This window comes from Danio aesculapii, chromosome 22 (assembly GCF_903798145.1).
Source record: "Danio aesculapii chromosome 22, fDanAes4.1, whole genome shotgun sequence".
NCBI classification, from domain to species: Eukaryota; Metazoa; Chordata; class Actinopteri; order Cypriniformes; family Danionidae; genus Danio; species Danio aesculapii.
In genome coordinates, this window is record NC_079456.1 from 26,515,835 (window position 1) to 26,534,766 (window position 18,932).

The window sequence follows — 18,932 nt, forward strand, 5'->3', positions numbered from 1 at the left end:
TAAAAATAAAAAGTGTTTGGCAAGCACTGAATGAATAAAAATGCTTTTAATAAGATACTGGAAAGAATTGTTGTGTATAGAGTTTTTTTCTCTTCACTTTTTGAAATGCCAACTTACCCGGCTGCAACTGTAGAATCAGCAGAAGCTAAAACAGACTTAAGGTAAACAAGCATGGTAAACAACATTAACATACAACAAAGCAGTTTGTTCTACAGTGAAACATTTGTTTTAGCTGTTAGCAACCTAATTATGCAAACCCCCAAATTGTATATGGTATCAGACTGAGACCCCATGACAGAACTTGATCTCACTTGTTCAAGGATTTTAGTAGGCTTAAATATAATTTCAGATAGCTATCAGTGCTTAAGTTAACTAACTAATTTGGACATTTATTCAAGACTTTTCATTTCGGTCACCTCACAGAACTGCAATCTCTAGAAGTTCTCAAATAAAGGCCTCCATCTAGTGGACACGAAGGACGTTGACAAGAAGATTGCATGTTTGTTTCATTGATGTGCCGTGTTTTATACATTAAGTAAACCTATTCGTAATTCCTTTTAACAAAAAGAGCTTTTGTTTGGTAAAAAAGCTACAACAGAGCGACATATAACATCTGGGTCCATGTACTCACGTTTCTGTTAAAAATGTCGTCTGATATTTATTCTGTCAGAAGTGCTTCAGATGTTCACCTTTGGATCATTTACGCGTTTTTTTTTGGCGTCGAATAATTCATTTTCCAGTTGTTTTTCTTTTTTGCTGTTGTTTTAATTAATTTAAATTATATTTGTAATTTATTTTTTAGCGTAGTAAGCAAAATTTATTTTATTTTTTTTTACCAAACTTTGTTTCAAGTATTATTATTACAAATATAACAGTGACATTTAATTCTTAATAAATAATTAGGTTAGCTGTCATATTGCTTTTTACAGAATGAAAAATTCAAGTATGAGACATGATTTCAAATTAAATTTTATTTATAATTTAGTCACAGCTAAAGAGGTGCTAATGCTATCTGTTAGACAAAGCATTAGTCATAGCCTTTAATTATTATAGCAATAAATATGGACTTTATTAGCATTAAATTGTCAAATCCTCAAAACAGAATTGTAATATTAAGTAGGCTAACATAGTTTGACAAAACAGACTTCTTGTGACATTTATTCAGACATTCCCAACAATCATATACCAAACAGCACACATTTAGCATACGATAGTCGGATGTGTTCATTGGGTTAAAATTTGGTTAAGGGTTCTGGAAGCTTAAATCTATTCATTTTGAAAGTAATAATCTGGGTGAGCAAACGTAACTTGATGATTGGAAAGTTTGAGTGCACTTCCTTCTAGTACTCTTTTTATACATCTTGTCTTTGGCCACCAAAAAGATCTGAAATATTTTCATCTGTTGAATAGTTTAATTTTTTGTCCAAGCAGTTTGTGAAACTGGAATTCCAATGTCAGCTGTTCAAAACTTGCGTAAATATATGTAAAGTAGTCCAAATTTGAACACAATGATGGCTTTATATATTATACATACAGTACAAAACCAGAGATTTCAATATCATGCATCTATACTAATGGTTGCTTTTATAATCTTCAGGTGAACATCTTCTTCAGTTTAGAGAAAAATCCCTCTTCCTCTTTCTCTGGCTCTTCTTCTCTGCTCTGTCCTGATGTTGAGGTTTGTCCAGCTTGAGAACCACCTGAATGAACATATTTAGCAAAGAAGCATAAGGAAATTAAGCTTAAGGTAAGTGTAGATTGCTTTGTGTTTACTGTATGTTTTCTGTGTGTGTTTTGAGTTGTGTGTTAACCTACCAGTGGCTGGCTTGGTTACTCCATTAACCGTTCCTTCCACACCCTCCTCGTCCTCAGCAAAACTTAAAAGCAGCATGTTCTGCCTTCTTGTCAGTTTCCTGTAGATTATCATTGAGAATTATAAGACAAACACAGACTGGAATTGAATATACAGCTATGAAAAAAATTAGACCATTTGTCAATATTCAGCTTCTCTAGATTGATTGATTCATTCGTTTTCCTTTGGCTTAGTCCGTATTTATCAGGGGTCACCACGGTGGAATTAACCGCCCCTCTAGATTGATGATTTATATTTATGTATTTGAGTACAATGTAATTTTAGATTTATTTCTGGAAATTCAGATGAAATTACTTCCAAACTTTAAATAAAAATTTTGTCATATAAAAAATCTTATACATTAAATAAAAATGCCATAATTTTTCTAGATCATAGTAATTTTTTTAATTCAAAGAGAAAAAAAATTATATTTTATTATAAATTTGAAAGAAATAATCTCAGTTAAAACTAATAATAACAATATTTACCCAAACCTTATACATCCAGTACACTGTAAAAATGCTGGGTTCCACAAAATCCCTTCATGTCATCTTAATATCAACTTAATGGATTTTACAATTTGAAGTTGATTGAACATTAATTTAAGTTGTCCTCCCCCACCCCCCCAAAAAAAGCCTCAAGAATTGTGTTGTGTCAGCTAATTTTAAATTAGTGGTTTAAACAAGCAGGAAAAATATATATATTTTTCATATAAATCCACAGAAACTCTTTTTAATTTTCCCCCGTATAGCTGCATATTATATTAAAATTTTATGTTTACTTTTGGCATTAAGAACCTTTAACAACCAATAAATCTTATTCAATGCTTGAAATGTGCTTTAGTTTATTACAATTCTCATTAAAAAAAGTAAACATATGTCTGTGAATGTCTCTTACTTAGGAATTTTGATTTTGATATACACATAATGATCTCCATAACCAAAGCTATTCATGCGTGGGATGCCTTTTCCTTCCAGCTTGATTTTATGGTCTGTCTGAATGCCTGGAGGAATCTGTGGGAGAAAAAAAATGTGCTCTTTTAGTCATAAAACAGAGTTAGAAATGACAGTGAGGCACAATAAAAGTCCTCTAATTTACTAACCGCGATGTCGATGGTGCTGTACAAGCCCTGCGCTCTGGCGGTTCCTCCTAAAATGGCCTGCGCTATTGAAATCATCACATCAGAGTGAATGTCAGCCCCGTCACGACGAAAGACCGGACTTTTCTGGACCTACAACACAGCAAGTAAAGGGCTTGATGATCTAAAGATGATCTAAAATTAGAAACTATATATTTAAATAATTAATTAGAAAAGTAATTAAAAGGATATGAATTATGAAGAAAACTATTTAAAATTAAGTATAGAAATGTTTTAAAAGCTGGTAAAAACATTAAATAATAAATAACAAAAGACAGCAATAAAAGATAGCATAAAAGCATAAATCGACAATCAGCAAATATATGAGTTAAAATAAATGTGCGAGAATGCCATTAAAGAGGTACTATAAAAGGGTAAATATTAGGGCTGCACGGTTTTGGAAAAATCTGACATTGCGATATTTAGTTTTTCTGCAATATGAATACAATTTCATAAGATTAATTCATTTAGGTTGATTAGGGTGGTTTTGTAAAGGTGTGAATCATGTATATAAAATAATAATAATAAACAAATTGCAAGCAAGAATAATTACAATAGAGCAGCGAAAAAAAAAAGTAAAATAAACAATGCTTTACAGGTAGAGTGAAAAAGTATTCAGGTACAAATATAGAATAATCAAGTGCAAAATAACACTGTATAGTTTTCATTCGGTTCCTCGTTAAAGTTACAAATGTACTTTTTTTTTGCACCTGAATGCTTTAAACTCTTTTAAAATTGTACTCTGTTATTGGTATACTTTGCTATGACTTCACAAATCTCATGTATCTCATGTAAATCTCATCTCAGATGCAGAAAAGCTAGTTCATGCTTTTATGACTTCAAGGCTGGATTACTGTAATGCTCTGTTTGCTGGCTGCCCAGCATACTCTATTAACAAACTTCAGCTAGTACAAAATGCAGCTGCCAGAGTTCTTACCAGGTCTAGAAAATATGATCACATCACCCCAATTTTATCCTCCCTACAGTGGCTGCCTGTTAAGTTTCGTCTTGAATTTAAAATATGGCTTCTTACCTATAAAGATTTAAATAATCTAGCTCCTGTTTATCTAACCAACCTTCTGTCTCGCTAGAATTCAACCCGCTCTTCTGGTAGTACCTAGAATAGCAAAGTCGAGTAAAGGAGGTTGAGCCTTCTCATTTATAGCTCCTAAACTCTGGAATAGCCTTCCTTTTAACGTCCGAGGATCAGACACACTCTCGCATTCCAAAACTTGATTAAAGACCTATGTCTTTAGTAAAGCATACACTCAGAGCATCACTTAGCGGTATGATACATGAATGTGCTCCACACAGGTTTCTTCATCTCGTTTATATACACTATGAACAGCAGCTACGCTTATTATTCTCTTTATTCTCTATTTCCACCTGGGGATACTCATCCCGAGACCCTCAGACCATGCAGCGCCACTGATTCGATCCAAGACCAGCGACGAGATGATCCCAAGGTTTTCATATCCTAGACCAGGCCATATCCTGAGCAGTTACTGTGGTGGTAATGGAGGAGTGGAGAACATGAGACTGATTCCTGTGACGCTCCAGGGACAGATGAGTCTCCGCTGAGGTCCAGCTTCCAGCCTCCGGCACTTGGACTGCGGCTCTGCACAAAACGTTTGGCCAGTGGTGAAATGGTCATACCCATCTGAGCCTGGTTCTCTCGAGGTTTTTTTTCTTCACCTTCGCCAATTGGTGAAGTTTTTTTCCTCGCCGCTGTCGCCACTAGCTTACATGGTTCGGGATCAGTAGAGCTGCACATCAATAAATTTGCTCTTCAGTGTTTGAACCCTCAGTAGTGATTGTTAAACCACACGGAACCGAGCTAAACTGAACTAAACTTAAACTTTGAAAACTGAACTACACTGTTTCAATCTACTATGATCTTTTATGTGAAGCTGCTTTGACACAATCTACATTGTAAACGCGCTATACAAATAATGGTGAATTGAATTGAATGTATTCTCAACTGTTGTGCTGATCAACTATAATTATCATTCAATGTGACTATTGCAGACACACACACATTGCGAAATCGATGCTGAAACGATATATTGTGCAGCCCTAGTAAATATATGTAAAATAACAGTAATAATGAAGTAATTAATAAAGAGAAAAATGTAATATGAACTGAAATACAACAACACTGATGTATATTAACATTACGTTAAAATACTGATAGAAAGACAAAAACAGGTAGTGTAAACGTAAATAAAATAAATATTTTTTCTGAAAATTATATTTTTTAAAAGGGACAATAAATGTAATGGTGGAGAAAGTAAACCAGCATTAAAAAAAGACAAAATAATTTTTAAATAAAAGAAAATTTTAATTATTTGCAGTGTAAAAATGTTGAATTAAGAATGATCAAATGAGCAAAATCTGAAAACATCTGAACAAAAATGAATCAGGTTGAAATACTTTAAGATAACTAAAGGAAATGTAAAAGCACAGCTGTGAAACTAAACTGTGAAAAACCCCCAATAAAATACAAGGTTAAAATGTAATAAAAATCTGTATAAAAATAGAAAGTAAAAATAACCTAATTAAATAAACAGAAATCTAAAATAGTGTAAATAAATATATAAATATCCAAAATAAAAAATGAAAGAAAATTGAAATAAATGTACATTCAAATTCAAAAAGAGATCGGTTATCATGTTAAATTTAAAATGGTCAAACGTCACAAATTTATCAAGATCCTAATAATATGCCAAAAAATATTAATCTGTTGCCTTAAATAGCATATAGACAGCAATGACATCATTTAAAGCATTTAAAATGGCACTTTATTAAGTAATATAATTAAAAAAATAAATCTTTAACTTTAAAAAAATGACAGACATCCTCAGCACTCTTTGAAGAAAAAATAAGAGATAAAATTACATTTTTGTCATATTTTAAATAAAAAAATGTGCATGTACTGTTCATAATGATAAATGCTTTCACACTTTTGAGTTTTTAATTTATGTATTTATTAATTTTTATTATTTTTTAAAATATAATTTAGGCATTAGGGTTCTGTAAGGAACAAATGACTCACTCTGAATGTGATGTACATGTACTTCTTCCCGACTGGCACTTTCACTGTCTGTCCTTCTGCTATACCTGAAGCACATCAAACACAAGACAGTCGATAACTCCAACATTCACCTCAGTTTAGCGCAGCTACGACATCTATTCTCTGACAGACACACACCTGCAGGCACTGGAACCATGACGGTCTGTTTCTGTTTGGTTTGTCCAGATCCTCGACACAATATGCAAGGCGTAATGATGATAAAACCCCGTCCGGTACACCGTCTACAAGCCGAGCGCATCATAAATGGCCCCGTGTTTATAGATTCCTGCATAACAGAAGCAATCAATGCTAAAAAAACAACAACAATCTGATGAAATTATATATGAGAAGTTATTTGGATTTTTTATTTGCATTTTTCAATGTAGCTGTCCTTCAATATAAATCGCCTGCAACTTTAAACAAAGAACTGCATAATAAATAAAGGTATTGTCTCTCAAAATAAAGAGTCGTGCCAAAATAGCATTAAGGTGTCATTATATTTTTGCATCTTTTAAAATCACCTGCTGCAGTCATATGTCAGTCAAAGCAATGTATTTGCAGAGTACCCGCCTACCCATGACAATTAAACACTCAAAGGCCATGTCTACATGTATTTTTATAAACAGTTTTCCACGCTTTCGTTATAAAAAAAACTCTCTGTCCACATGAAAACGCAAAAGCGCATTGTGATACATGTTAAGGGCACGCTGAACCAACAGGTGACCATAATGACAATTTTATGCTGGATTCACACCAAAAGGGAAATTATCACAAGTAAACTTGTTTAATTTGCCTATCATATCTTTTGCGTTTCCGTATTGGCCAATCAGAAAGGAGAAAACTGCAAAACTACAGTTGTAGTGGCCACACGACCACACTATACCCGGAGTTTTAAAATATCTTAATCCTGGCTGGAGTTTTCAGAAAGCTTTCACCAGTTTTCACCTGATACTGCCTTTTCATGTGGACAAACAGCAAAACTGTATAGAAAAAAGTGTGAGTTTAAAAATATTTTGTGTTTTTGTGGACAGGGGCTAAAAGGGGTGTTTTGCTTCTGACACAGAATAAATACGGAAAGACCAATTAAAACAGACTTGGCCATCTGACCAATTTAGAGCAAAGATCTTCTGATCTTAGATGCATGCCTGTTGTAGGTGGGAGAAAAAAAGATGCATTGCGATTCTTTCAATAGTGATTCTGAATCAATTATCAAAAGTTCCAAACTGATTCTGTATTCTATTTGTATCACGACCTGTGCGGACGTGATCTACAAACAGAAAAATAATAAGCGTTGCCAAGCAAATGTACATATACTGCTCAATTAGCTTAATTCGGATATAATTTCAAAGAAATATAAGTGGCAATATATATATATATATATATATATATATATATATATATATATATATATATATATATATATATATATATATATATATATATATATATATTATAGGTGGGCACAGATTCATTTTATTAATCTAGATTAATCTTACTGTAATCTTGGAATAAGTCTAGATTAAAATTTGAATTCTGCCGAAGGCATTCAGAATGTGTGTGCTACCCAAATAATGACCAAAAGTAAGTCTTTGAGAACGGGTTTCTCAAGCCAGGTGGCATTAGACCAGGGGCTCATCTACTATTTCCAAAATGCATCACAAACTGCTTGAGAAACTGTTCTACTATGATAATTGGGGATGAAAATAAATTATGTTCAATAAGATGTACTTGTTTTTACTAACCGTTCATTCAGTTACACAGTTTGAACTGTAGGCCTACATAAACTCGAAACAGAGATTTTTTGATCACCTTAATCCGACAAAAGTCATAATGGAACTAAACAGAAATTAAGACGTTAATCAGATTTACTCTAGTGAACTGCATCCATGCTAGCACGTCACGTTTGATGTGGTACATTCATAGTAGGAATACGCACAGGTTCGAAGACTCGTTCTCGTCCCCTACAGTGCAATTTGGCCAGGTATACATCGCTAAAATATCAAGGTGAAAGTCATCATTGCTTGCGTAATATAGACCCAGCTCCCAACCCAACTTTGAGAATAGATTAACGGGGATATTTTTTTTCACGCCCGATAAGAGTCTCGCGTTAATGCTGATAATGGCCCACCACTAATATATAAAGTCCTTATTGTCCACACATGTGGAAATTCGTGTTTTTACTAAAAACATCCCCAAACATCACAAATACAAACACAGAGATTCGCAAAAAGATTCACTGTGTCACAGAATAACATACAAACTACTTCATGGACATGTGTTCAATACAGTAATAGCATACAGTATAAAAGACTTCTTAAAAATATTTGTTTTTGCTGTGGGTACTCTGTATCATCTACCAGAATGAAGCTTTTCAAATTCATAATAAAGAGGATGAGTGGAGCCCTGAATTATCTGTGAGGCTTCCTGTCTGGTCTGGTTCATATACAGTTCCCCAAGCTGCTTCTGGGCATCCAATATGATCTTACAAGCTTTGTTAACATCCTTTGCAAGTTTATACTTGCTTCTAGCTCCAAGATTTCCATATATATATTTTTATATTCTTTAAAACAATTTCTTTGTTTATAACCTTTTAACAAACTGAAATAAATGAATGCTCTTCTTGGATCTTTTTGTTTGTTTTTATAACTGCTCTTTGTAATCGGACACTTTACTGTTACATTCAGAGCTTGTTCATGCTGAATATAACTATTTTATAACTTTGTTAATAATTTTTTTTTATGCTGGCAGTGCTGTCATACATAGATGCCAATCATAAACCAAAGCATAAAAAACTCCTGTTCTTGTTCAAATGTAAAGTTGGAAAGGTGTATTTTGGCACAGAACAAGAAATGGGGAATAAATGTAAGTCAAGAATAGTTTTGAAATCGTGAATCTCAGAATTGGATCAGATTGTGTAAGTCTGTAGAGATTCACACCAGCTTTAAAATACCATGTGACCTGCTCTTCAGTACTAGTGAACTCACCATTCCAGTGCCATTGCAATAGTGACAATGAGACACTTTAGTTCCCGGTTCAAATGCTTTTCCATCACAGCGTGGACAATCGTCGTCTATGTTGACGGTTATTTCTTTATTTACACCCTTGGCAGCCTGCATGAACGACAGCTCCATCACAAACTGAGGAGAAAGAGTTAAGATAGAAGTTGAAAAAACTCCATAGATTCTCCATTTTGTGATATTTAGGTGTTTATTGGAGGTGGAATTCAAAACAAATATTGCCACACTTCCTAAACTACTCAAGAATGTGATGTTTACTTTATAAATGATGTGGAAAACTATGGTAATATGTTGTTCAACATTTCACTTAAATCAGTGTTTCTCAACCATATTCCTGGAAGACCACCAGCTCTGCACATTTTCCATGTCTCCTTAACCAAACACACCTGATTCTGATCATCAGCTCATTAGCAGAGACTGAAAGACCTGAAATGGGTGTGACAGACAAAGGAGACATCCAAAACATAAAGTGCTGGTGGTCCTCCAGGAACGTGGTTGAGAAACACTGACTTAAATCAAATGGAAATGAGTGCATTACTATACAGTATGGTCAACACTAGGGTGGAAATAAATAAAATACCAATGAATAATGTTAATAGTATAAATATGCTTTTGATTTTTTAGCTTTTTTTATAATTTAATGAATTTATTAAACATGATTTTCCCTTTTATTATTTCACTTCTAAAATAATCTGCTATATGTTTCTTTTAAACCGTATGCATCCATTTAAAAAAGTTACACAGATACTTAGAAGATTAAAAAATACCCCAAAATTCACAAACTTTTAGGATTTTAACCATTTGTATTGCAATTTGTTTACATAATGCCTTTTTTAATGAAACCTCAAGCAAAAATATTATAATAGAATTATATTGTAATGTGTATGGAACTTATTGTTTATATGAACTATATTTACAATTTCAACTTATATTTGCATATGTATTGTTGTTTGTCTTCAGTGTCAGATTTAAAACTGAATTAATTTTGCCAAAATAGTTGGATACGTTAATTAAAAAAGCAAAAATAAAAATGCTAAAAAATTAAACCTGATCAAAGTCCGGAAAGCTGGAAAAAAAACATGTCAGTTGTTGGAGTGTCATATAAATGTGTCATAAGTGATGTAAAATCTATTTATATGCAAAAAAGTTCAAATTTGAATCAAAAATATAGACATTTGGCAAAAAGAAACTAGTATATCAAGGCTTTAGGGACACCAAAGTGTATTTAATGTCTGGCAGTTATGAAGAGGAGGAACACAAATAACAGGCAGTTGTCAATGTGTGTCTTACTTCAGGTGTCTGATCAAACATTGAGTTGATGTCACCGAAGCCACGCCCCCCAGCAAATTCTCCAAAGATCTTCCTGAACAATTCCTCGGGGTCCACGTTGGCACTGCCCCTCCAGTACTGCTGCTGCCCCGTCCCACTCGCACTCGGACCCGCAGAGCCGTATGTGTCATATTGCTTCCTCTTCAGCTCGTCACTGAGGGTCTACACACACGCAGACATATACATACATTTGAAGTCAGAATTTTTAGCCCCCTTTTGATTTTTTTTTTCCTCTTTTTAAAATATTTCCCAAATGATGTTTAACAGAGCAAGGAAATGTTCACAGTATGTCTGATAATATTGTATCTTCCGGAGAAAGTCTTATTTGTTTTATTTTGGCTAGAATAAAAGCAGTTTTAAATTTTTTAAACACCATTTTAAGGACAAAATTATTAGCCCCTTTAAGCTATATTTTTGATAGTCTACAGAATAAACTATTATTATACAATGATTTGCCTAATTACCCTAACCTGCCTAGTTAACCTTGTTAAGCCTTCAAATGTCACTTAAGCTGTATAAAAGTGTCTTGAAAATATATAGTGAAATATTATTTACAGTCATCATGGCAAAGATAAAATAAATCAGTTATTATAAATGAGTTATTAAAACTATTATGTTTAGAAATGTGTTGGAAAAAAAAAAATCTTCTCTCTGTTAAACTGAAATTGGGGAAAAAAAAATAAACAGGGGGGCTAATATTTCTGACTTCAACTGTATATAGTTCTAAAAGTCTGTAGTCAGAATGTTTTTTTAAAGAAATTACAACGTTTGTTCATTAAGGACGCATTAAATTGATAAAAGTATACTATTTTCAACTATGTTTATGAAAAAGAAATGATTTTTAGCTTTGACATTCCATAAACACATTGATGTTTTAACTATATTTTATGATATAGAAGATTTTTTAATATTAAATATTTAGAAACATTGTGCATATTTCAAAATAATATGATCCAAAACTTGTGAAGAGTAGCATAAACATTGACAACTATTTTATTTGATGTACTACTATTTTATTTTATTACATTATGCCTGATGTCTGTACTACTTTTGTTGGTCACAGAACATTATCATTACTGCAAGACAACAATGAAATCAATTAATAAATAATAATACAATTTCTATTTATTATTGAATATTTACACATTTTATTAATGTGACATGGGATCTGAGAAAATGTGCTTAATAATTGCCATTATTATAAAAATTATTATCTATAATTATTATTTATTTTACATTTGATTTATATACATTTTTCGCTTAGTTAAATCAAAATGTTATTTAGAGTCTTTAGACATTTATATAAAACAATACCAATGTTTTAATTTTAGAAGAGTTAAGACATTAATATTTGGCCGAATAACACTGATTTTCAATCATAATTCTGAGCAATTGTCATGTTCTGAAAAATAAAATTCTCCAAATCACAATATTTTAATTTGAAATTATTAAAATAAATGTTATCAGACCAATTTGGAATAAACCAAATCAATCCAGATTTTTTCATATCTGTAATAATTTCCTAAAAATGTTGAGGTCAAATATAACATTTACATTTAGTCATTTAGCAGACGCTTTTATCCAAAGCGACTTACAAATGAGGACGAGGAAGTTATTTACACAACTATAAGAGCAGCAGTGAACAAGTGCTATAGACAAGTTTCAGGTGTGTAAAGTCTAAGAAGCAAAGCATTAGTAATGTGTTTTTTTTTTTTCTTTTGAGAGCGAGAGAGAGTACAGTTAGTGGTATAGCCAGAGAGGCATTTAAGATTAGGAAGGAAAGTGGAGACTAAATAGTTGAGTTTTTAGTCGTTTCTTGAAGACAGCAAGTGACTCTGCTGTTCTAATGTAGTTAGGGAGTTCATTCCACCAACTAAGCAGATTGAATGCGAGAGTTCGGGAAAGTGATTTCTTTCCTCTTAGGGATGGAACCACGAGGAGACGTTCATTCAGAGAACGCAAGTTTCTGGAGGGCACATAAATCTGCAGAAGTGAGAGCAGATAAGAAGGAGCAAAGCCAGAGGTCGCATTGTAAGCAAACATTAGAGCTTTGAATTTGATGCGAGCAGCAACTGGCAGCCAGTGCAAACGGGTGAGTAGCGGAGTGACATGTGCTCTTTTGGGTTCATCAAAGAGCACTCGTGCTGCTGCGTTCTATAGCAGCTGAAGAGGTTTGATAGAATTAGCTGGAAGCCCGGCTAGTATATAACCCATAGAGGATTAGAAAATCGATTAATATAACAAAAAATAAATAAAATAAATAAATATATATTGGAGAAAAATAAGCATTAAATGTTCCTCACCTCATATGCTTCTGCCAGTTTGGCAAACTTCTCTTTCGCATCAGGGTCATCTGGGTTGGTGTCTGGATGGTATTTCTTGGCCAACTGAGAGAAAATTCATGTTAAACATGTTAAATGTTAGATGAAACTGGTGTCACAGTGTTTGTCAAACCTGGTAGTATGTATTATTCTAACAGAATGATAACCTTGGATAAAAATATCACGATTTCACAGTATGACGGTATTGTGATTACTGCTCTAAAATATATTCTTTTTAAATGTATAGGTAAAAAAACAAAAACCCTTTTCCCCTTTGAACACAATATATTTTATTTTGAGAAACATTTAAAATATTTTGGAACATGTCAGGCTAAATAATTCATTGACTTCTGCTGTCTTCATTAGTTTCACAGATTTCTTTACAATTTAAAAAGACATCTTTGGATATCTTTTCTGCTAGAGATACTGCAGTCATAAAAAAACAAAACAAAAAACATGTAAACGAAAATCTTACATATACCGTAGGAATGGTTGAATTTATTGACTTTCCCTAACCGCGGGAAACCTTGTCACTTGTTATCGTCCTATGCCTACCTGGTAGTATGCTTTCTTAATCTCTTTTTGAGAGGCAGTCCGAGGAACCCCCAAAACTTCATAGAAGTCCTGCTGACGGCAGCCGGAAGAAGTGTGGAAGAAATGAGCGCTGAAAACATTGTGGGGTCTCAATGCTGAAAAACATAATTAAGCACTTAAAATTACTGTAAGAACAGATGAATATATATTAAACTAAAGATAAGAAATAAAACCCCTATTTTTTTATTGAAAGTTTCACTATCATTTTCCATTTCGTTACTTGTTGCAAAATAAAAGTCGATTTTTTTATAGACCCTTTTCACAAGATGGTGATGACTCTTTTCAGACATCAGCATCATAAATCCTTAAGAGTATTTAATATTTGGGATCCAATAAATTATGTACATTTATAAAGCAATACTTTTTATTGTATCATCTGTGCATCAAATTACGAAAAACTAGTTAATGCTTAAAGGGCACCCATGGTAAAAAATCTACTTTTCAAGCTGTTTGGACAGCCATATGTGCATGTATGGTGTATAGACCGTCATATTGGGGTGAAATAAACACACCCAGTGCTTTTTTTTTTCAAATTAAGAACATAAAAAAACGGTGGACCAATTGGAGCGGTTTTCAAACCGACCGCAACTTTACGTAGGAGTGCAGTCCCCCCGCCCACCAATATTGATTGACATGCGCGTCATCATATCCCTAGTTTGTTGATTCACGTCCGCCATTTTCAGCGTGAGTCGAAGCGATATCACTAAAGGAACACGCCAGCTCTATTTTTAGATGCAAGGCTCATTGGGATCAACACAAGATCAATATTATCCACATTATCACTCTAATCGGAATTATTGGTTGTATCTTTAGGTAGGTTTGCAAACATGTGTACTTCTCATTGAGTATACCTTATACTTCAGCCGTTTGCATTTCTCGCGATCCCAGAAGCTCCCTGTGATCTTAACTAGCATGCGTTTTAGAATTCTAAACATAGGTTTCTATCAGGGTACACTCAAGTCAACGGCTGGGCGCCACGGACCGCTGCAGAAACCTATGTTTAGAATTCAAAAATGCGTGGCGCGACGATTCGGAACATTTTATGTTTATGTTTCTGGTGCGCCACAGAGAGTGTCTGGTGTGCCGTGTCGCGGCTTCGAGCGGCGCATCCGGTGCCTCAGTCCAAGTTAATTCAGTGTGTGTGGTTTTTTGTTTCTGTGTACAAGCTCGGCACTTGAAACTAGCACACAGTTGGCTGTAAAACTGTACAAAGACACAAATGATTTTGTACTCTCTGCTTGGTCTGTGTCAGAGTCGTACATGTACAACTGAATGCGGATCATCTCACTCCAGCTTTTTCTATGTCTGCCTGTCAGACTCTGCTGCAAACGCAGAGCGGATGAGCTCATGGCTCCGCCCCCTTGTTACGTTGGCGGGAAGCTGAAACTAATCTACATGTGAAGCAACACACCCATAAATCAGCGAACTGTGTACACGCCCCCAACATGACACTTTATAACACATTATAATAAAAAAAATCTGAATTGTGTTTTAAACTGAACCTAAACTGGCACACTCAGAACCATAATATTAATATTAAATCCTAAAAAAAGAGGTAAACTATGTGCCCTTTAAACAAGGTATTTCCAATGCAGCATCTATGACATTATTCTCTCTTCATGATGTTATCAATCATTCATTCTTTCATTTCCTTTGGCTTAGTCCTTTTATTCATCAGGAGTCGCCACAGCGGAATGAAACTCTACCTTATCCAGCATATGTTTTACACAGTGAATGCTCTTCCAGCTGCAACCCAGTACTGGGAAACATTCATTCACACTCATTCACACACGTACTCTACGACCAATTTAGTTTATTCAATTCACCTATAGCACATGTCTTTGGACATTGGTGAAAACCGGAGCACCGGGAGGAAACCCACACCAACACAGTGAGAACATGCAAACTCCACAAAGAAATGCCAACTGACCCAGCCGGGACTCGAACCAGCGACCTTCTTGCTGTTATCAGTCTTACACAATTTTTTTCTACTTTTTAAAAAGTTCTTTTGTTATTTGAGGAAATCGAAATAAAAAAAACTATACTAATTTGTGGTATTCTTCTATTCCCTGTTTTCTAGGTTTACCCAATTATGATGATTTACACTACTGAGAAACCTGGAAATGTGAAAAGGGAGTCTGCTCTTTACATCATTATCCCAGAGGATGGCCACAAATGTATAGAGCGCAACAGTCGAGTGCTGGAAGAAAACACTCTGTTAATTTTCTCCATAGAGAAACTGATACTAACAATTTGAATTTTTTTTATTTAACAGAGACAATGCTCATTAATAAACAGCAGAACTGTAAATAAGCCAGAGTTAGCCAAAAGGGCTAATTTTCATCTGTTGCCCCCCTGCCAGATTTTAAAAGGCAACCTAAAATCAAAAAACACTAAAGTTACATATGACAAGGATACAACATGTAATAAGATTTTCTTAAAATGTTAGACAAAAGAATTACACATGATTACAAACTTGATTTGCTTTTAGCCATTTCTTTAACTTGTATTTAAACGTTGAATAATTTGTAACACCCCTTAAATCCATAGGAGGTGTGTTCCAGAAATGGCTTTAACTGAGAAGACTGATCGTGCACAAGTTGTACGCCTGTACTGCACAGCACAGTCTCCCCTGGTAACAGATCGTGTTGCTTGACCATTATTATTCTTGTGTGTCACAAACTGACATAATGGAGTTGGAGCATATCCATTTAAAATTTTCAAAATCATACAAGCATCAGCCAAATATTTCATATTATCAAAGCTCAATAAATAATGCTTTTGTATTATATACAATAGATATGTTTCCATCCAAAAATGAGAAATTAACTTTATGCGCAAAACTGGATTATCGCATAAAAGATGTGCGGATAAAGCAACGTTTCCATCTAATGAGTCAAAGTGAACAAAATCGTCACATGCGATTCGTCAGCTGCGTTAATCTTTTCGTCATTTATTAAATGACTTGTGCCTCAGAAGGTAATCCTGACACGCAGTGAACGCCCCTTTGAAGGCATGTGACATGGAGCACAGACGCTCTTGATTCTGGAGGTCATTAATAATATAATAACACTAATACTGAGATGGTTAAGGCGTTTTAAAATGACCAAAACAACATTTCAGATGTTTTACAGTGTGCTCAGCCTGCTGGTCTGTCCATTCGCACACATCACATGATCTCTTATAACAAAATCACATGACCTTTTTTAAAGCACATACTGGAATTTGTTCGGTAAAAGTGGCTCCATCGTACATCGCATCTTTTCTTATCGAATAAAAAGTTCATCCTACTCAGTTCTGTGCATATGACTTTTATGCGCATTTTTAAAATTTATGCGCATCTCCGCGTTTACATCAACCGTTTTTTTATGAGCATATCTAAAATGTGCATAAAAATAGGTGGATGGAAATGTAGCTTTAGATAGCTGATTTTTGAACATTTTTTGAACATTTAAGACAAAGTTTTGAACAAAGTTGTTAACTGCTTGTATGCAGTTTTGTTGTACCAAAATGGATATATTAATTCAAACTGTTTTAAAAACATTGTGTTTAATAGCCACGTTTGATGAAAACTACATTACCCGTTATGCTTTACAAAAACATTCCACCAATCATAGAGTCGGAGCAAATGAAGTGTGTCAAAAGTGATGTTTAGCTCCAGCCAATCCTTGTATAGCAAATCAACGTAATCAATGTAATCAAGTCGTTCAAATGCAGAGCTTAAAACGCTGTAATTGGTTTTATTTACGACTTTTATGCAGTTTCAAATTTCGCATCTGAATAATTTTGGGAGGAAACAACTGAATCGAATCATTAACACCAAAACACTGATTCATTTAGTAATGCCATTCGTCTGTGCTAGTCGAAGATATGCAAATGTTCATTAACAAATTAACTGGACATAATGTAATTTAAATCCAAGTTAATAAAAGGATAGTTAAAAAATGCACCATTTTCTCACACTCAAGGTGTTTTAAAGTTTTCTTTCTTTCATCTGTTGAAAATAAGATATTCTTAAGAAGTCAGTGGCGCTTTTTGTCCCTAACATTGTTCTGTAAATCTTCCTTTATGTTTAACAGAAGAAACAAACAGATTTGGAACAAGAGTAAATGACTGCAGAATTGTAATTTTTTAGTGAACTACCCCTTTAACAAACTTATTATTGTACGGTATTAAATAATATCACTCTTGTTGTGAAAAAATGCGTGCCTAAACGTCAAATCACCACACTTTTATGCTGGTGGTGACAATAAATAAATTGCTAGCATGATACATTTTTTTAAAATATCGCCAAATAATACATTTGAAATTATGCAAGTTGGTTGCATCATATCTTTCGACATTTCTAATACCATTGTCATAAATAGACATATGCTTTAAAACAGTGACATATGTTACACCTCATATAATAATACAAGATAATATATACTTGTTCTACAAACAGAGTACATACAGTAGCTACTTTTCTCACATAATTTAACCAGCTCACCTGGTATCCTCCTCAATGTCACTCCTTCTCTGTGCCTCCAGCAGGTTAAACTCCTCTCTGTCACATAACTGCGATTCCAGCATATCCTCAAAGCAGTAACATCTCCATTTCTGGAAGACTTTAAAAGTGCACAGTTGCTGCGAAGTCCGGGAAAAGCGCCTGACAGCCAGCGTGCACTGGAGGCTGCCATGTTTACATCACTCGTTAAACACTGCGCATGCGCATGAAGCTGACCTTACCAACTGCATCGCGGATTTTCGCCACTAGATGGAGGGACACGAACAGTTTGTGGAGAAAGAAGACAACAACTGGTATGATGTTTTGTGTGCAGTGTGTGGAGTTTTACAAAATGACTTTACGTTTCTAAATATGCTTTAGGGTCGTCAGCGGTAGATATGATTCTTGTTTTTGATGTTTCAGTAAGTACAAGGTAACGTACATACATACGTACGTTTACGTCAATATAACGTAAACATTGAAAAGCCTGTTGTAAACAAACTACTTTTGTATTAATTGAGGTAATATTGGTTTTATATTTGAACATTCGTTTAGTGACAACTTGTGACATGCACCCTATGTTTACTAGTGTAGTGATTATTCAGTCTGAATTATACGTATGAATGACTTCAAAACAACATTGTGTTTGATTTTTTTTTTAAATCAGAATTTTATCCTTTTCGTTTTACTGTTATAATTTACACGTTGAGGTGTATATTTTGCCGTATTATTCATGTATTTATTTTTCTAAGGCAAATGTAACAGCTTTTATATTGATTTACTGGTAACATAACTTAGGTTTATGTCATTATTTACCAGTGGTGGAAAGAGTACTGAAAAATATACTTTCATACTTAAGTAAAATTACCATTACTTGCCTAAAAATGTAGTGTGAGTAAAAGTACCTGTTGTAAATATTACTCAAAGTATGAGTAAATAGTAGATCTTTCAAAAGTACTCAAGAGTAGTGAGTATCATGCTGTTAAAAGCTGATGCATTTACATGTAATTTGTGGATGTGTGTGTGTAAACCTAACATTCTGTAGTGCATTTAGTTATTGCCCAGCAGTCACACATCATAAAATGTTAATATTAGGTTAGATTTAGGTTAGGTTAGACGTTG

General features: G+C 34.0%; 1 protein-coding gene across 1 annotated transcript; it reads right to left on the bottom strand.

Annotated features, from left to right (window-relative positions):
• Positions 1-956: 956 nt before the first annotated feature.
• Positions 957-18,010, bottom strand: dnaja3b (DnaJ heat shock protein family (Hsp40) member A3b). Its single transcript, XM_056448403.1, has 11 exons — positions 17,814-18,010; positions 13,286-13,419; positions 12,713-12,796; positions 10,371-10,571; positions 9,048-9,200; positions 6,202-6,349; positions 6,046-6,110; positions 2,955-3,083; positions 2,750-2,865; positions 1,816-1,913; positions 957-1,700 (listed from the first exon to the last, which is right to left on the bottom strand). Exons 1-11 carry the CDS (start codon positions 18,001-18,003, stop codon positions 1,594-1,596), a joined length of 1,425 nt encoding a protein of 474 aa, XP_056304378.1. The 5' UTR covers positions 18,004-18,010; the 3' UTR covers positions 957-1,593.
• Between the last annotated feature and the right edge of the window lie 922 nt (positions 18,011-18,932).